This window comes from Acartia tonsa, chromosome 4 (genome assembly GCF_053477335.1).
Source record: "Acartia tonsa isolate MP-2025a chromosome 4, ASM5347733v1, whole genome shotgun sequence".
Lineage (NCBI taxonomy): Eukaryota > Metazoa > Arthropoda > Copepoda > Calanoida > Acartiidae > Acartia > Acartia tonsa.
Genome location: NC_137263.1, coordinates 24125928 through 24147045, shown reverse-complemented (window position 1 = coordinate 24147045; position 21118 = coordinate 24125928). Strand labels below are relative to the sequence as shown.

Sequence of the window (21118 nt, the reverse complement as noted above, 5' to 3'; positions counted from 1 at the left end):
CTGATATTCCTCGTATAAAAGATGACTGTCTCTATGTAAGAATTTCGCTAACTGCTGAACCGATAATCTCAAAACTCTCAATAGAAATCGCCCATAAAAACTCTTATATTTTATTTTTTTTATTTGTAAAACTAAAATTCAAAATAGAGAATAACCGCCCACCCCCCCTTCCTTCAAATAGGCTAAACATGGAAATAAAGATGAAGATTATTTAGTTGAGGAAGTGCAACAGAGCATTGCGGATGGAAATCCATGTTTACAGGTTATGGTCACAATAATTGTGAGGCAGCTACCTTAATGGATACCAACATATATCTTTACCTTCCTTCAGTTTTTTTTTGGTGGAGAAATATTAAAACCAGCAGGGGCGTGCGATAGGGATCAGAACACTTCACCCCTTATGAGAGAATAGTTATTTATCGCATCGATTTATAAACAGCTTTCCGCGGATATAAAATGTACAATTATAAGATTAAAACCAGTTTTTTATCCCCAAGATGTTGAATGCATGGAACACAGTAATAGTGTCTGACTGATTATGACGTAACAAAAAAAATAGCCAATGAGAGGCCATTATAAATTTTACCATTGGTCAGTAACGGCCTCTCATTGGCTAATTTTTTTTTGTTACGTCATAATCAGTCAGACACTATTACTGTGTTCAATGCATGGGCTAAAAAATTTGTTTTAATCTTATTTTTATATTCGTTGAAAATTGGATATAATACGATGCTAGACATAGTTTTTTCCGTATGGATGAGAACCGGTTGTAATCCAAAGGGTATCAATCAGTTTCTAATGAATACGAGAATAAATTTTTACTACTTTTCATTTCATGATTCATTTTTGTGTTTAAATATAAAATATCAAGCAGCATTCTGGCGGCAAAATATGTATAGTTGTAAAATTTCGCCTCAATCCCCCCCCCCCCCTAATTAATTAAGGTGCATCTTAATTTTATTTAATGTATAATTATGATCTTAGAAATTAAAATCATAATCGATTTAAATTAAACTGATTTAAATTTTAGAAGAGAGATCAAATTACATTGTTATCAAATGTTTTATTTAAATAATGCAATCATTTACATATGTAGAAATATGTTTAATATATATGGTTTCAGCATTTATTTTACACAAATAAGTATAATAACACAATATAAGTTTATTTAAGAATATAATACGATATTTATAATGGAATACATTTGCCGCTTGTAATTTGTGTAAGGCTATTTTTTCAATGTCTCAACTGAATTGAAATGAAGGATATAACAGTTTTAAATTTTGGTTGTGGATTTTCAAACAAAAAGGCATATTTATTACTGTAGAGCAATTTACTGATAAACTAAATACATGTCTTCTTATTATTACTTTAATAATATTGGATAAAATCGTTTCTGAACTCAGATATAATTCTTGTTTAATATAACAAGGACCTTGTTATACAAGGATAACAACGTCCATAAAAGCGATGTTTAACAAATCGGAAATTGGCAAAAATTAACAGTTATTTGAATTACTTATATATAACTAGCGGCTACGCCCCTAGAGACCTCTAGTGGAATGTAAATTTTTTAAAAATTTACGTTAAGATCAACTGTTCACCTAAAATATTTTCTCTGCCGCGAGATGGGGTTTATTATGTTTTAGGTGGTACCCTCTCCCAAAAGAGTTATGAACCTTCCCAAGACTTATGAGAAGCTACCCTGTAAAGAACCATAACGGTTCAGCGGTTAGCGAGATCCTTCGATACAGACAGACAGACATACTGTTACTTCATTATAAGGATAATAAAAACAAGAACTAAATATTTCTAATTTTGCTAATTTTATTTAACTATCAAGAAGTACATAAACCCTAAAGTATAATTAATCTTCTCGGCTCAAAATTGTATATTGTGAAATAAGTTTTGTATTTATTAGTTTTCTACTGCCTTGAATCTCCACAATTAATGTCTGACAGTCTTTTTCTCATACTCAATCTTGGAGTCCTAGTAATATTTTACGATATAGACATGCAGGGGAAAATCAGATCGCAAACTTTATGTTTCGGTCAAAATAAAGACTTTTTTTTGCAACCTTTTTGCTAAAAAAAATTCAGAATAAACCTCGAACTAATATCTAACTAAATGGAGGTGTAACAATTCTATGAAATTTCAATTTTATAAAAAAAATTATATTTTTATTTTGGAGTAAGAAATAAGTATTATGGTGGGATAAACAGATGTAAAGGTTTAAGGATTAGTATGAACATATTTAGGCAGTGTGTTACTTTCATTTTATAATGTCTATGGCTACACGAAGACAATCAGTCATCTATTTCTTTTACGCTAATAGATCTGCTTGCCTGAAAATTGAAGGCAATTGATCTAACCGTAGGTAAAATCTAAATGGACATAATTAAATAGATAGGAATATTTGTAAGAAATGACCTTTGTCTAGAGAATTCTTCAGATAGAAGATTAGGAATATTAAGATAGCTTGTATCTGGAGGTTTCATCAGGAAGTTTGCTGCTCCAAATTCCATAACTCCTCCACCACTTGATGTAGCATCTACTATACTACTGGCTCTAAATAAAAATACAATAATAAATTATTAATTACTAGCAGTTAGAGCAGTAAAGGCCTCTAGGAGTATTTGAAGGGGGGGGGGGGGGGGTGGAGGGTGTTGAATTGGATAACCCAATTTTTTTTATTTTAGATTTAAAAAGAAACAGTAAAAAGAATATTTTGGGCCGGGATTTTTTTTGAGATTAGACAATTTTTTTAAAAGGGAGATTTTTCTTGGTAGGGTGGTGGTACATTCCCCCAAATAGTTAAAACTTTCCCAGGACCTATGAGAAGCTACCCTGTAAAGAAGAACCTTCGGTACATGGTGACAGAAAAACAAAGAAACATCCTGTAACCAAATCAGTTTTTTTTTATATTTTAGTGAAGCTTCAGTATGTTTGATTTTAAATACAAGTTTTAAAATGGCTTAGGCTCTTTTTTCTGCCAGCTCTCTTCCTATTCAAATACAGAATCATTAGATGCTAAGGACAAAGGCTAGAGTAACATAAAAAGCTATTAAAATTTAAACCATAATTCATGCTGAAATAAAGGAATTAAAATTATGATTTTTAATTTTGAAAAGCAATGCACAATATATCAACTTCCCCCAAAGTCCACTTAATTAGATTTTTTAGATGGATAATGGATATTTGTAAATTCATTTTGCCACATCCTTTTTCCATGCAAAATATACTAAATATGTACCTTGTCCTAACATCCGAACTTTTTCTCCTTGGAAGATGCATCCATTGGCTCAATCCAAAAATACCGTCCTCTTGTCTTAAACAAACAAAAACAAAAGTTATTTATTACATAAAAAAAATTTCACCTTGAAATTAATTTTTAAATTTTGAGAGATTATAATAGTCTTAGACAAATGCACGACCGAAAAAATATTCTACTGAAAGTTTTTTTTCTAATATAATATAAGCCTTAAAAAGTATAATTTTCAGCGTTTTACTAACCTACTTGCAGACCGCTCAAAAATATTCTGCATAAAAGTTCCATCCAATCCTTCGCACCCAGTGTTGGTCTCTCTTGCCAGCTTCCTGTAATATTCATCACCACCAGGACCACTGGCAGCTGCCTTGCTCTCATCCAGGTCATCTCTGCAGAAGAACCTGTCTGGCAATTCCTCGGGCCGAACTTCTTTTAATCTAATGGTGAATAGATAGTCAGTAAGAATACATAATACAGTAGTCTGAATTTGCTGTAAATAAAGGTGATTTAAAGTAAAAATGGTTGTAATTCTATTCAGGGATTGAAAGGGATAAGACAATGAAAGATAATTTCATATGCAAGTTTTTGAGCCAAAAAATAAGATATCGTGGTTATTAAACTGTCCTTGGTTACCAGTGTAATTTACAGTCCAATGTCCCATCCCTTACTATTCAATTAAAAATATACCTGAGAATGCCAAAGCCAGTGATGGCAATGCTAACAATATTGATGAGGGTGATGAAGAGACTAACAAGACCTAGAGCCAGAGACTCGACAGCCAGGTTGGTGGAATAATGAGGCAGGTACGCCAATATTGTCTCATTATGCCCTGGCAACGCATAGAAGCCAGCCATGGATTTTTCTCCAGCAATGGCCAGGACAAGTGCCAGGGCCCAAAAGAAGCCAGCATTAACCGCTGGTGGCAAGAGAGAGGCTGATATGGCAACGCCGACTAGAGATCCGGAATTGCCACCCAGCACGCTGAGAGCTATGCCAGCTCCGCTGGGTATGGCGACTAGGACACCGACAACAAGAGAACGCGGAGATCCTCGAGATAACATTTCCTAAAAAACGTTAAAATAAAGAATCCACTTTGTTTTAATATTTTGGGATCTAAAAATATTGATTTAATCATAATGCTATTAATTGAATGTCGGCAATAAAACAATGTTCGCCCCTAGCCTCTATGTCAAGTTTCATAAAATAGTAAAATTTGTTTGAAAAATAATAAATACCTGTGTTGGCCACTCTGGAAGCCTTATTAGCTGGACAACAGGACAGATACACAGACCAAGGATAAATCCAACAAATATGCAAAGTAGCAGAGCCTACAGTTTTTATATTGTTAGTATTATTGATACATTTCAATTTATAGGATTATATGTAAGGATTGTGTCATATATTGCATGGTAATAAGTAAGTCTGTTTATTTACCAAGATATTCCGCACCTGACATAGCACAAATTTGAAAATACACAATTTATAGAAAAAAATAGGTAAACAATTCAATAATATTCCTGTGCTTCATGAATGATCCCTTTCATGGTGAGATGTCTATCTCTAATGACAGCTCCAAATACCCCGGCCAAAATAGGACCCATGAGCGGGGAGACAAGCATGGAGGCGACCAGGATGACGCTGGAGTTCTCCACAAGGCCAACAAAGGCAATGATGCTGGCGAGGAGCAGCAACAACAAGAAGTCGAAGGTGAACATGGCACCCTCTCGGATACGGGTCACAATTTCAGCCATTATGTTTCTTTTTCAGAGCAATTGTTTTTTTGTTGTCGCGGGAACGATGAAAGTGAAACAGAAAATCTAAACGTAAATTCATGCCTTAAATTCTGTAATGATCTTTTATCTTATAAAACTATTTTGAATGATATTCATATGATATTCACAATCTTTGTATGTCGTACAATTATTTTATAAATTTTATCTTTCTAGTTTACGATTTTGTTAATAATTCGATGACGTTTTTTTAGATTTTAAATAAATTATTTTAACATGTAATATTCAAAATAGTAATTATTTGCGTATTGAACAATTCGCAAAATTTGTCCTTTTGTGTAAAAACACATATGCTCTCCTTGATTTGATACTAGCATAAAACTTGGCCATCTTTTCACAATTTTTCTTCTCCTCCTCAGATATTGGAGCAAAGTGAACAGAGAGAGGGAGGACACTCATAGAGGAGCCAGCTACCCGGCCTAATCCAACTTTTTGCAGCTCACAAATCAATTTTTCCACATAATTAGACCCAACAAAGAACCTAAGGCCAGGGATACAGGAATAGAATTATAGGTGCCAAGGGGCGATGATAGTTCTTTTTTGTGTATAGTCCCTTTCGTGGCAACGCCTCTTAAGGGGCGTTTCAACGTATTTTCACTATGGCTTTTGATTTAGGTTAGGTTAGGTGATTGCCCCGCAAGGCTAGGCAATTGGCCCCGCAGGGTTAAAGCCCTCCGCAGGGGCTAAAAATAGGAGAAAAACTACTGTGAAAATCCGAAGAAACGCCCCTTAAAAGGCAAGAGTCTTACCCCTGCAGGAGACAGTCCAAAACCCCACTTAATTAAACCTCAGTTACCCTAACCTTTTAAACTTTAATTTCTATATGAATTGTCCTATCCCCGTATCCCTGACCTGAGACTGACATAATGTTTGTCTTCTGTGTTGTCCGATAAAATTGGATCCTTCACGTATTTCGATATCTTCTCTCGAACTGCAAGTAGGTTTTATTTTTTAACATGAAATGATTTTTTTTCTCGTTTGTTTATATTGGTCACTTTTGTTTTATTTGGGACATTAAATTAGATATTCATAATGCTAAATTTAGCCTGAATTTGCATTCCAATAATCGGAAGCAGCTTATAGTGCCTATTAAAAATGACGTCATACAATACAAATGACCAATATCAATTTTACCATTGGTCAATTACAATATTACTGGACTACCATTAGTCACTAATTATGCACTATACGCTGATTTCAATAATCGACTGCAATGTTTCCTGTCTTAAATGTCATCCCTTAAGATTGAAATGGCCGTTTGGGCATTTAAAAAAAAAATAAAATTCCTAAAAGTTCTAGATCCACAGGCTTCTCAACAATGACAATCGTGCTCTTCCTACGGAGCTTGTAATCTCTACTGTTACCAGACACAGATGATTCAAATGCCTGGTTCACAAATGCCTGCCTGATGTTGTTGTTGAAATGTTGCTTGGATTTTTGATAGTACTCGTCAGTACAATCATCCTGCTCCAGCTCCTTCTTCTCCTTCTCTAATACTTCAGTTGGAAACATAACCTTAAACATGCGAACATTTTTGAACTTATAAAGGTAGATCTTTATGACATCATACAATACAAATGACCAATGATAGGCCAAAACGCAGACTAAATTACCAATGGCGGGTCAGTATTCATTTTAACTGACCAATGGTAGGCCAGTATGACGTCATTTATTACGGGCATTATAAAAATCTTCCTTTTTAATTAAGTAATTAATGATGTTTAGTATCTTTTGCAACCTTACATAAGTGAGGCTTAGAGTGGCTCTAGATGAGGGTGTCTAATACTAACAGATTTCCAAATCCTGATATGTAACTAAGGTGGAAATTAAAGTATTTTGTTGCTTTGTTACAATCATTAGCCCCTTTGAAAAAGCTGGAACTTCAAGGGAAGAACCAAATGATTTTTGTACCTGGAACATGAATGTGGATGAATCCATTCCAAGATCTGGATTATTAAGGTCAACCTGTACAATAAAATTATATGCTTTCACGTTACTCTGTTTAAAAAGAACAGTTATAACAATTAAACCTCTTTTTCATTTAATATTTTAATAATAGTTTAAGGTAAAAATAAATACCCTGCATTGCTTACATTCTTCTTCTAACAAAATTAAAGAACAAATTTAAAAATCACAAAACCTTCTATTGAAGATTTCTGATAGTTTTTTTGTAGCTTAGAATTTTTCTATTCTAAGCTTTATGAAAATTGAAAAATATAATCTGATAGCAGCGAAGTTTTATAACTAAAAGACAATTATTAACGCATCATTTGCACTACTGACCAACATTAAGAATTAAAGCGTAGCTTTTCAATAAACATATCCATATGTACTTGTGACATACCAGATCATCTAGATTGAATGGTTCAAAGGTTTCTCTAATTGTAAATGGTGTTGGCTGTGACATTTTTAATATTCTCTATTTTACATCTAAAAACAAAAAAGATTACGAAATTAATATCATTAGCAGCGGACAATTTTAAAGTGGAACGGTGTCTGTCTGACCATTTACCTTTATATAGATCTCGGTAATCGCTGGACCGATTTGGCTAGTTTTTTTTCAAGGAAGACTATGGTTTGTCTGCCTGTCCGCCTTTTTTTAAGATCTAGGTAATCTCTGGAGCAATTTGGCTTTTTTTCAATGCATACTGACACTTATTTAAGAAAAGTTACAAACTTAACAACACTAAATAAATATAACAATTATATATCTAAAACTTATGAAAAACTATACGTACTATACGAAGCTAAATCTTTTGATAAAATGACTTCAGTAATTTGATCTTTAATTTGTTTATAAAATAATTAAAGATCTGGTAAATTCAAGTTTAATGATGTTAAATAAATTCAAGGTAAAAATTATATAAAAATATGTTATAATTTTAGCTAGTAAATTCTTAAACTTGGTTTAAAATTGTAAAAAAGTATACATATCTCTTAGCAGACAAAAAAAAACCTTTCGACCGATGTAACAAATTTTCCTTTCTAATTTGCCGTTAATCGAAAGAATTTAGTAGTAGTTTATGATTAATTAAAGCTATGATTCAGATGCACACACGGAGATTAACTTTGAAGATCTTTTAGCCAATAATATGTTCATTCTCTCGGCATATTCTTTTTATTGGAAATTCAACGTTGTGTCATCTCCTCAAACTAGGTAAAAGTGGACATCAAAACTTGGTCTACAAAGAAATTTACTAAAGTGGTATGTAATGAAAATAAAACATCCGTAAAAACTTTTTATGATTTTAAATAAAATGTATAAAAATTAAAACATTGATGAACATTTGTATTTGGCCAAAAAATAATGAATTCTAAGTAATTTTTATTTCTCAATAGTTAATTGTCTACTCTATATTGCATACTAGAGTGGTTATGCCCATAGCATTTGGGAGCTGTGTATTATAAGGCGCTGAGAGTGGCTTAAAATCACCTTAAATCCGTCCTATTCTTAGACTTAAACCAGAAAATAAAATAGCCTAAAACCATCACACAAACTAAAATTAAAACTGAGAACTTAATCGGTTCATTAGAGATCTGAAGCTACAAATAAGAAACTCTTACTAAATTTTATAATAGACAAGCGGATGCGCCATTAGCATACAGGGGCTCTGTATTGGTTGTGATAGGAAAGGGCAGAAAATTAGCCTAAAACCATTTCAAATAGTATTCAAAAATAAAATAGAGTAAAACCATCACAGGAACTAATTGAAGGTTACCTAAAATCAAGAGGCCAATCAAATCAGTAGTTATCAAAATCTTAAGCTAAAGACAAAAAAACTTACTATTTTATACAATAGGATTAATCTAAAATAAAACTTAGATCACAACATTATTGCTTATCCACTCTTGTTGTCGCCAATGCAAAGTTGTCCAGAGAAATAAAATTATGTGACAAAGTTTCCCTGAGCTCAGATCTCCCAGAGGGATATCCCACTAGCCCCCCCCCCCCCCACCCTTCTCTCCCCACATCACCCAATATCCATGAAGTTTCCATGTTTATGTTTAATCCAATACTAGCAGGGAAGGGACAATTGACAATAAATTAATCCACATTAATTACTTTCTCTTTAAAATAATTAAGATGTACTAAAGACGGAAAAATAAGGGAGAAAAAATAACGTCTCATCTATTGTATCATCCCTGTATCCCAAAATATTAGTCATCAATACACATCTGTTGTACTCCAAGGATAATCCTTTATTGCCAGGGAGGCTGGGGACTTTGAGTTTTAAATTCAGTAGTACTCAAAGTTTTATAACTGCATCTCAATAACTTTGGGTACTTTTTTATGCTAATTGGTTATTTCAAAATTAGTGATGTTCGTTCAAATATTTTATGTTAACCAGTAAGATTCGTTTTTATTGGACCCTACCTTCAACTTCTGTTCAAATTGTAGCATTTTATTGAAACACAATTTTGGAGATTGTCGAACTAATGTTATTTGATATTAATTCTAATATTATTTTTGAGCTAGTTTACTTGATACATACGTCGACATTTTGGACAACGTTTATTATTGCCACTGCTGGAAACCATGCAATAACAACAATTCTATTACGTTATTCTTATTTTGTTATTATTTTTAATCCATTGAAACTTAACTATTTTAGAATATTTCCAGATTTTCTTTTTTTCAATCAAGAAATTAATTAGAATAAAAATATAGATACAATAAAAGATAGCGTCAAAAACTAAACTTAATAAAAAACAAGCCTTGATTGTTAAAACTCAAGGAAAAGGGTTTTATGAAAAAGAATTTTTTTGTATTATGAATATATACATGGTCTTATAGTAAATAAGTAATAAGTATAATAAATTATGCATTGTAAACATATATTTATATATGTACATGTTTGTTCATTACACAGTTTGGAGTATAAGTAGACATTAGCGTGATTTGTGAGAGGTATTGAGTTTGAGCCTGGACAAAATCGCATCATATTTGAGCCATTGAAAATGGTACCATCTGCTGCTATATTTAGCGTGTGACATTCAAAGTAATATAAGGGGAATTCCTTGGCCTTTAAACAAGCTTAACTTATTACCCTGTTGTGGTGAAATTACACCAGAAGACGGTTAGTTCAACTTATAGAGTGGGTATGCTTTTAAATAATGAAAAATGTTCTTTTTTAAATGCAATTTAAATATATCAATCATTTTTAATGTATCAATAGGACGAATAAAAAAAAATCTTACTTGTAAATTTGTTGGGATGCTATCAGAAAAGAAAACGAACTCCTACACCAAAATCTTGGAGTCCGTCGGTCGCCCTGACGATAACTTGATCAGCCAGGCCAGGAATCAAAAGCTTAGTGCTTTTACAGGATTCAGTAACGCATTGAATCCTAAATTTTTTGCTCTTAAAATATTAACTTTTATGATAGCTTCTCACACGATTTAAATATTTACACTAATCAAAGGCCATAATAAATTATAGCGAGTCAACTCTACATTTAGTTTATACGACAAACATTCCCCCATTTGACTCGGTATATATTAGAATGACCGTGTATGGTTATGTGGCTGAATATCGGTCAATTGTTTGAGGCGCTAGCTCGATTCCTACATTTTTAAGTTTTTATGATTTTCTTAACTCCTATTCAAGATAGACGGCTGAAATTTTCAGGGATTAAATACTTTCATATTCTGCATACTTTTATGAAGTATTATCGAGATTTGCTTATTGGTTTGGATGCTAGTTCGATTCGTAGATTTTTAAGTTTTCATGATTTTCTTTACTCCTATTTAAGATAGATTTTTATGGATTAAATAAGTTAACAGTTTACATATCCCCACACAGTTTCATTAAGATTTGCTTATTAATTGAGGTGTTAGATCGATTCCTAGATTTTCAAGTTATAAATCTTACGAGGTTTCGTGATTTTTTAGTGTAATGTTTTTTATGAAACTGCTCCATAGTTCATTTTTGCCGGATATCCCTCCATAATTTTTGTGCTTCGCTACTTATGGATGTTGTCATCCTTGTTTGAATCTATTTTGTGTAAATATGATTGAAGCTTTTATCGTTAAGCTACCTCTATTAATATATATACCTTCAAACACTAGTACAATAATAACATATAGATCAGTGTATCACTTTATAAAAATTTAAAGAGAAAGAGAGAAAGAGAGTGAAAAGATATTTCATAGCTAATGTAAATAAGTAAAATATTTTACCTTATAATAATTGAATTCACTGTATAAGAACTAGTCACTCTTCTTGAACTAAGTTCTACTTCTATATATTGTTTTATTTGTTAAACAATGGCTCTACTTAAAGTTAATTACATAACTTAAATAACTTAACAATAATTGTTTTTTAAAGATTTTTTTATAACACTTGTTTGATTATGCTACGTGTTTACTTTTATTTAATAATTTAGTAAAAAGTTTTTAATCCCACAAATGGGATATTGTGAGAAAAACTTTGGGAACCAGTACAATTTACAGTACATTAATAACGTAATGGTTTGAACAATGATATAAAAAATTAGAACATGCAACTAAAGTAAAGAGTAATACACTCAAACTCCTCACTGTTGTTGTTGGTTGAATATAATAAATGTAAAGATAAAATTAGGAAGATGGTGCGAAGGGATTATTGGATAAATAAAATCCAATTTATTACATCAATGTGTTTGGTACATAGATCTACAAACTGGGTGTCCCAACCAAATCGTCCAAATTTCATTATTACAAAAACTAAGATAAATCTGACAAAAATGGATATTTTAAAAAATTTAATTTGTAACTTACATAAGACAATGAACCAACGTTATAGCTGCATGGCTTTTTATATATTGATTGAATTGTTAGAATAGTATTTAGAAATTAAGAGAAAAAAACATTATATAACTTAATCCGTGTAAAATTTATGTAAAATTCATGAAAATTTAGAAAGTTACTTTTTTCGTACTGTTTGAAGAATTCGTATAATTTGATTTTTAAAGCATGGAATAATTTGGTATCAAAAACGTAAAATTTAATCATGCATAAGACGGATATTTTTTAATTATTTGCAGAGTCGCTACGTTTTCAATAATATACATAACTTTATATCAAGCAGTATTTAATTGATAAAACAACCCAAAAATATAAGAAAAACTTTACATTTTATAAATCTAAAAATGTAAAATATGTTTATAAAATTTATAAAAAGTGAAATGATTCCGCCTCTACTCGCCTACAGGTATAAAGAAAATGTGTAGGATCAGACTATATAAAAGAATATACTCGGAATATTTCAGGGATGCAGGGAGGGGTAACTGGAAGATAATTTTATAATATTTCGAATATTTGCGCGTTTACTCGAAGATTAGGGTGGTTTCTCTCAAAGTTACGAGCAAGCAGCGAAACCCCACTACCATACTTCGGAAATAAATCTAAAATATGAAAGGATGGGTAGTTTTCATGTGTAATTGTTTTACCTTAGTTTAGGTAATATTGGGTAAAGGGTAGCCAAGCGTTTTAGATCACCGTATGTACAAGCCCCGCAGTGGTTAGGTATAATAAAAGAAAACTAACCCCTACCTTTTTTTATTTAGTAAAAAATAAGGGGAGGGGGGGCGTTCTGTGCTCACCAGGCACATTGAGAGGGAACCCTCCAAGATTAAATCTAAATTTAATGGATTAATAATTTTTCTCGTATTTATTCGAATCCGGTGGATAGGAACCGGTTCTCATCCATACGAAAAAACTATGTCTAGCATCGTATTATATCCAGCTTTCTACGAATATAGAAATGTACAATCATAAGATTAAAACCAGTTTTTTTAGCCGGTGCCTTCGGCACCTCGGGGCTAAAAAAACTTGTTTTAATCTCATATTTGTACTTTCTATATCCGCGGAAAGCCGTTATAATACGATGCGAGAAATAACTATTCTTCACTTACATATCCTCATATCAATGTAAAGCCTAAGGTATCTTTTCCTTTTCAATGTTTGAGATTTATAGGACCATTATGCCGAATACAGCTCGACATTTCACCAAACTTTATTTGTATATTCTTCAGAATTAGGGAGGATTTATCTTTCAACAAGGATGACAACATCCAAATACACAAAATTCAGCAGATTAGGGAAAGGTACTGAGTTATCTATGCTTAAAGTATGTAATTAGATTGCACGTAGTCAAAATATCGTTACAGAAATCACTTCTAGGTAAACAGCTTAAAATGCCTGTAATTTTCAACTCTAGTTTACGTTTATGAAAATCAATATCTAAAAACGATAAGAATGGATGTCATTAAACAGAATTAAGTTGATAATTTTTTTTAAAGATGAAGGGTTTTTTAGTTTTTTCGTTGAGATCATGCTAACAAAGGAATTTATTGAGTACTCCATTTTATGTAAGCTTTAAATAGGTCCCAGGATGATTTTAGACTATTCTTTTTAGGTCTTGGTTAGGTTTTGGGCTATTTTCTGCACTCTATCTACTTCTTAGAATAAAGAGCACCTATATGCAATGCAAGGGGCGCAACCACCAGTGATTGTATTTAGAAATAAAACAAAGCAAAAAAATGATTCAGTTTTGAATTATTTTTTCTTATAAGATGTATGAAATGTCCAAGATTTTTGTCATGTAATTTCATGCCAATTTTATTTCTCTTTTTCTCTTTTCTTTTTTTTGACATACATTCTCTATTATAATCTTTAATAAAGAATATTTTTCTAACATTCCAAAATAAAATAAAAAATCTAATAATAAAATAGTTTATTAACGAACAACTAAAAAAAAACCGATGCAACCAAAATATAAGAGCAAAGGCACTCCCAAAAATTATTGTGTTTTTGCCTATCCTTGTATGCATCAAATTATAAGCTTTATTACTAAACTTCTAATTAACAGATTAAAATGTGAAAAGTTGGAAGGAATATTTACATTTATTCAGATAAAAACAAATTTCATAATTATGTTGTTGTGAAATGCAAAATGGTATCCCAGTATTTAGAAAACAAGGAAGAAATTGTCCCTAAGTATCACAGCAAACAGACACATAAAACTAACGACGTAACACTTAAAATTCTGATATACACAGCAAGAGAATTAAAGATATTAGACAGAAAGGTTTAATATAGAGTTTACACAAAAATTAAAAGCAAAACACGAATGCGATCGAAAAGAAGCACGGTACTGACAGTCAATTTAAATTAATTCAACATTTCTTGAAATTCACATTATTTACAGACTTTGATCTACCATTAAATATCAAGTAAAAAATAATAGTAACTTTAAAAAATTTAAAAGCAGCTACGGATTCTCAATACAAATGTCATTGTTAGTTCAAACTACTCTCTAAAAAACAGACCCCTATCTTTCATAAAAGCTGTGAAAACCTTACTGTCAGACATAAGAACAGACGAAATAAATAAGCCTAGTTATAGAGTATCTGCTGTGCTATTAATTGTCAGGTACAACAGTGGACAAAAGAGAAAAATGTGAACATATTTACAAAAGTTTAAAGGTGAAGCAAGGAATCCAGGAATGTAAGAAATTCCCCTAGTTCATTTCAGGAGGGGACAAGAGATCTAAAAATTATTTTGTATTACTTTCAAAAAAGATATAAATTACAACTTAACATTTGAAAATTTTGTCTCTCAATTGTGACCATTTTATTCGATGAATAAGCATGGGATCAAATTATTTTTTATGATAAAATATCTTCCCTTTCTCAAATTCATTTTCAAGATTTAAGTTATTTTTTTAGGAAATAAAATAAGTAGTCCGTGGCTACGTTACAAGCCTTTTTAGTATAAAGGTTTTTTTTTACAAAAAAAAGTTTAGGATTATATCATAGAATATGTGAATACGTTTAAAATTTTCAGTAGGTAATATAACTTTAAAAACATATTATTTTTATAAATTATTTTTAAACTACCTTTCATTATTAAAGTTTTGACTTAATTGATGTTTTTTATTATAAAAACAAACATAATCAGTCTAAAACAAAATAATAAACAAAAATATAAAAAATACTTGTGTCACTAAAAACTGAATGTTAAAAAGAGCAAAAAGTTTAAGGCAACTTTGTAAATTTAGTTAACGAGGCAGAATATCTAGGACAAAATAATATTCATATCTAGCTCAATATTTTCTTAACAGGGGACAATTTTTGCATAAACAATTTTAATATTCAATAATTTTAAAACAGAATACATGTATGTTAAGACGATGGTTTAAACCTAAAATAAACTTTGTTTCTGCTATGTTAAAAGTTTAATGACTTACAACCAAAACAAAAAGCGATTGAGCATTTAAAAATTTTATTAATTCATATTTTTTATTTAAATTTATTGGTCATATGTTTAGCTTAGGCAATCTATTAAAATGAATATAAAGTGCTTCGCCCCAAACCTAACATTAATACTCTTGTTATATTAGTTTGTTTTACATTATAAGTTCACATAACCTAATGTATTTTCCGATAATCTTGTATCATTATTAGTAATAAAAACCTGGACACAAACAAAAACGTATAATTACAGCTGAGATTTTTCTAACAAGTATGACATGGTTCAAAACAAAGTAGCTTATATAAAATGCTGATTGTGTATACAAAATTTAAATAAATTTCACCAATTAGAGTAAGAAATTGAAAGTTATTAATAATCTCCACCAACATTGTATTATGTATTTTTTTCTTATAATTTTTATCATATTAGGCAATCAAACGCTACGACAAAGTCTAGCTGATCTTAATTTAATCTTATAGGCATTTGACGATATAAAACCGGTGGATTTCTTTCTGAAAGATGTTCTCTCCCTTGAAAGAAATTTTGTTGGTCGATCTCCCATCCTCTAATAAAGTGCCCATTTATTGCAATTTTGCTAAATACATAAATAACAAAAATTAAAGACAGGAGGGCGAGGTTTATTGATTAAGATAGGCTATGAGTGGAATTTAAATCATGAAAAAACCTTAATAATTGGTTTTATTCGTTTTCATACAAAAGACTGTATTAAATAACTGTTTTTTGTCTGCATATCATACGATATTATCAAATATATTTTATACTCAACTAAACCTCTGTGTATGTTATATAAAAAAGTTGGAAACAGCCCATCTGTAATCTACCCAGGTTCTTATCCCCTGTTTTATCTGGGAGTCAACACTAACAATGTAATGTTAGCCTAGATTAAGGATACTACTCACCAGTTCTTATAACTACATTAAACACAAAGACATACGTACAAATAGGACATAGGCAGTACAGCAATATTAGTCTGACAAAATTAAAGAAGATCAAAGTGCAATACAGTAATCTAAAATATTGATATTTATTGATTTTATCACAAGTTTTTTAGATTTTAGTTGAACCAGTAACATGTATACTAGTCTCTACAGGTTTATGTGTTGTTGTGTGTGTATGTTTATGTGTGTGTGTATGTTTGTGTATATGAGTGTGTGTTTGTGTGCTTACGAACCAATGGAGGAGCCAAAAAAGCATAGGTAAAGTTGTATAAATAAACAAAAATTGTTATAAGATTGATTAAAAGATATTAATTTCATATTTATCAATTACACTAAAGTATTAACGTACCGACATTTGACATATCATAATCATAGAGTATCATCGCTTGTGATAAAAAAAATCAAGGATATAAAACATGAAAAGTTGTAAAAAAAATATTCCCCACCCCCCTCCCCAACCTTGCATGCCGCCCGCACAAATAAGATTAAATATGGGTTAATGATGTCCCCCACCTCCCCCCAACCCCAACTTATTTATGAATCTGTATATATTAACTAGATCAATATAATCATTAAGTAGTGTGAAAGAATTTGTGGTATCTAATTTACTATCTAGTATCTACTCTTCCTATCTATCAGTTTCCTATCTATCATTCATTAATGTTCTTGATATTTCCCAGTTTGATAATACCAGGGATCTTAAGGGATAAGGCAATTAGGATAAACAAAATTACCCCATCTGTAGATTTATATTATTAGCAAAAAATTGGACCATAGATGTTTGACAACCCCAAAGTTTTGGAGTTTACGAATGAGAGACCGTGTTTATAAAACTTTAAGGACCAGTTTATTTTTCAGTATAATGTTCCCTTCCTCCCTGGATGAAACATATTAACATATCATAGGGAAGAGAATTTGTTTTAAAATTTTCTCACAGAACATCTGAATTTAAAGCAATTTTTCTGAAAATAATAATAATAATATGTTTTTTACGTCTAAAATAAAGTGTTTTATTATTTGTTTGTTGAAGGCCCGTAAAACACAAAATTGTGCATAAAATCAATTGTAGAAATTAGTAAGACTTTTGGTTTGACTGTTAAGAAACGCAAACCACAAAACCGATTATGTTTTTCATTTTAGGGAAGCATCCATAGTTTTAGACAAAGCCCTATTATATAAAGTTTATTTTTTGAAGTGTATCCAGGGAAATTTTGTTGAACGTTTCAAGGACCGACAAACATCGCTTTTAATAGAGTATCTGCTCTATTGGAAATAAAAACCCAAATGTAGCGTGATAAAGTGTCTCAAAAATCAGCCATGTGATGTCATAGAAATTAGGGATTATCCATCTCTTTTTTAGGAGTTTTCTTTCCCACTTCTCCTCTCATCTCCCTCATTTTTATGACTTCACATGGATGATTTTTGAGATACTTTGTCCCTCTACACCCCAATAAGAAATAAATGAAATAAAGATAAAAATTCGAATTTTCTTTTTATACCTACCACACTTTTTTTTAACTTTTAGAATAAATTCATTTTGTATTGATAGATTTTATATAGAAATTTTGTTTTTATATCAGGTGTTGAATAGAATCCATTTGGATTAGAATCTTTTTCATAACAGGGGGAGGATAAACCTAACTAATTTTTACAAATATATACTATGTATATGTTCGTGTTATTAAACGTGGAAATCTAAAGTTTTTAGGAACGGCTATGTTCTAAAACAACGATTTAAAAATACGTCAAAGGAGAGCAAAGCTTTTAGAAGAAGCATTTAATTAAGGAACAAAAATGTATCTTAAAAAATCAAAATCTTAAAATGAGAAACAATAATTTATGATTTAGGACAAAATTAATCAAGTAAAATGTTTATTGTATAAATGTTTGTATAGTTTTAGTGTGAGTGTAAACCTTAAAGACCGACAGACCGTCCCGGTTGACTTGTAAAGTAGTTTCGCCACTAAAAACTTTTTGAGTGTAATACATTTAGTAAATTTTCTTTGTATCAACATCTGTATGAACCTGAAGAGCAAGGAATTGTTGAAAAATTTTAAATATCTATTCGATTTCTTATCAATACTTTTATGAGAATGGCTTTGTTCGTTCGTCTGATTTACTTTTTGTTTAGTAGTCAAGCTACATTAAACTGAAGTCTTTCCATACGTTTGCCTATATACCGTGTCACTTATTACTTATTTGTGTAAATCAGAAATAATGTCAGTTTATTATTGCTACACTATTCATGGATATTAATTTTTCTCCCATTTCTATATCTAGGGGGGTATTACCCACTTACAAAAACCTTAAACCTAATGATGACCAATACTAAGATTTTCTAAGTATTCGATCCCGTCGTTTGCGAGATCAAAGTAAAAACTCACAATTCACTTTTTTAGTGTATTAATTTTGGAAACTTCGACTCAGTAAATATAATATACATATATTTGTATAAATTAAAGTTTAATTTCCCCAAAACATATTGGATAAATGGAGAGAAATTTATCTGTGTCAAAAAAGTGAATATTTTACCTTCACATTTTTGAGCAAAAAGTAGGAACTTTCTGTTTTCCGTTTAGGTTTTTGTATTTTTAATTTCTAGTGGCACAGCTTCTTTATAGAAGAAGTATGTGGGTATTTAGACTATGCGATTGCGCACGTACTTTAATTCATGTTTCGCATGACCACAAGAAAGATCCTGTAGTCGAATAATCTGTTTTTCCAGTATGGCTTTGAAATCAAATAATATCCGCTGGATTTGAACCAATTTTGAGCCATGCTAAAAATCATTATCGTATCGTACTGTATAAACAATTTTCACAAATACCAATATAAAATTCATTTACTAAGTATATTTGCGATTACTTTTATTTAATAGATTTTTCCAAATTTTAACATTTACAAAAGGGCCTGCTTTATTGCTTCAAGATCCATGTCAGATCTATATAGGAAATAAATGTCTATAAACAAGCTCAAGTTTTCCAAGGAATAAATGTTTAAAACTCATAGTGATCCAATAATCCATAATAAACTCTCATTGCCCAGAACAATAAAACCCAATATTTTACTTTATTAAGAATAAATAATTTTTTTTTATTTCATCTTGCTATTTACATAATATTGAAGTATTTTATTACTATTCTTAAAAAAGAAAATTTAAATTCATAATATAGTAAATTTAAGAAAACTTAGTTTTAAAATGAGTTGATTCTAGCGCCCTCCCTAATGTGTCCAAATTTTGAAACAAAAATTAAAAACATTTTAACCCTTTCCTGACGGTTATAAAAAAATATATATTGGAAAATAAATTCCGTAATTTAAATTGCATTTTTGAAAGAATGAAAATGGCTTTATTATAAATACGTATTTGAAGATTAAATTAAGAAATCAAAAGAAAATGGAAGAAAAAGCAAGTTGGAGAGAGTTTTTTTTTAAAACAAGAAAACGCTAAGGCAGAATGTTAATACGTTCATAGTATCAAAGGCTTTTATTATAAAATAAATAACTAAAATCAGCTGGACAGAAATTCTAACGTAAGTAGTTGAGCTTGAAGTAATCTTTATGTGTAAGTTGATATATTTATCTCTTTCTATTCTAAATGCATAAGAATATTTTAAACTAGCGGATGTGTACCTAGCATCCAGGGGCTCTCAATTAAAAGAGGCAGAAACAGGCTAGAAAAAATAGCTCAAAACCATCTGAAAATGAAATAGTCTAATACCATCATGGGACCTATTTAAAGCTTACCTAAAATAGAGAACCCAATTGCTTCAGTAGTTATTGAGATCTTAACCTTCATAAAAAAAGTGGAAAAACATATTTTTGCAGACAGACTGACGGGCCATTTGAGATGCAGAGTAGATGCTCATCACCCTGTAAAATTTTACCAGGGAAAAATTCATCTTTCTATCAATCAAATGACAATCAGAGCATTACCGATAGACTGACAGACCAGGTAAATTATATAATGGATGCTTATTTGTAAAGGAGAACCATATCGATTCTGCGTTTCCCTTCAGAAATTGATGTCATATGGAGGGTTACAGACAGACTAACCGACTAAATAAGGTAGAGAGTAGATATTCATCTATCAGGAAAATCTTCTCTAGAAAAAATCAGTCGTGATCGTCTATCTACTTTATAATTTGATAAATAAAATTTTTACATTTTAAATTAAATGCCTTGCAGGGTATTTCCGACAGGCTGATGGAATAAGTAAATCACATATTGGATGCTTAAAGGTATAGGGTATATTCTCAAAAATTAAAACCGTCTATCTTTAATAGCAGATGGTGAATTATGTTTTACCCTCAGACGGACATTTCTAATTAAAGAGGGGCTTCGCGTAAAAAATATTATATTTAATAAAAAAGCAAGGTCAGTTAAAGTGAGGATTAGGGTGCTTTCCCATAACGAGTGCATATCGAGCATTGAAAATACACTTCCATATTTTACAAATAAATTGTAAATTAGAAGGGATAGTTTTTTTTGCATAAGCTATTACATTTTTACGTACTTAATTAACTAAGATATTTTATCAACAAGGTATATTTCACTAATTTGACATTTCAAATAGAGTATATATATGGTTAAACTTTGAGTGTGTTAAAAAGACTGGCTTCTTCTACAGGTAGTTTGTGCTTCCTTCTTGTCTGGTTGTCCGCACGCGCAGTATGCATGGTTGTGGTTTATATTTTTCGGAGGTGTTACAAAAGTTGTAACATGCTCCCCCCTCTTTATGAGGCCAACGAGGCAGGAACTTACAATCATTCAGTAACCTGGATTATCTTTTGTAGATTTAGAAGTTATTTTCAAAAGTCGTCTTCAACATAGTAAATGTTTTTGTTTTCAGGTTTCGATGACAA

The 21118-nt window shown here is 30.9% G+C and overlaps 1 protein-coding gene across 1 annotated transcript; it reads right to left on the bottom strand.

Moving 5' to 3' along the window:
• Positions 1-1048: 1048 nt before the first annotated feature.
• On the bottom strand, positions 1049-11320 carry LOC145316512 (uncharacterized). The gene is made up of 14 exons (XM_080157085.1): positions 11239-11320; positions 10258-10406; positions 7403-7488; positions 6970-7023; positions 6347-6573; positions 5911-5991; positions 5360-5539; positions 4788-5029; positions 4504-4598; positions 3956-4332; positions 3514-3705; positions 3254-3328; positions 2431-2568; positions 1049-1989 (listed from the first exon to the last, which is right to left on the bottom strand). The coding sequence occupies exons 3-14, from the start codon at positions 7463-7465 to the stop codon at positions 1926-1928; spliced, it is 1788 nt and encodes a 595-aa protein (XP_080013211.1). The 5' UTR covers positions 7466-7488; positions 10258-10406; positions 11239-11320; the 3' UTR covers positions 1049-1925.
• Between the last annotated feature and the right edge of the window lie 9798 nt (positions 11321-21118).

Bases quoted from the DNA above. Each gene is read 5' to 3' on its own strand.
- LOC145316512 (XM_080157085.1), bottom strand. From the start codon at position 7,465: ATGTCACAGCCAACACCATTTACAATTAGAGAAACCTTTGAACCATTC. The intron at 6,574-6,969 runs GTACAAAAATCA...CGCATGTTTAAG, and splicing joins CATCCACATTCATGTTCCAG to GTTATGTTTCCAACTGAAGT. The intron at 2,569-3,253 runs GTACATATTTAG...ATTTTTATTTAG, and splicing joins AGTTCGGATGTTAGGACAAG to AGCCAGTAGTATAGTAGATG.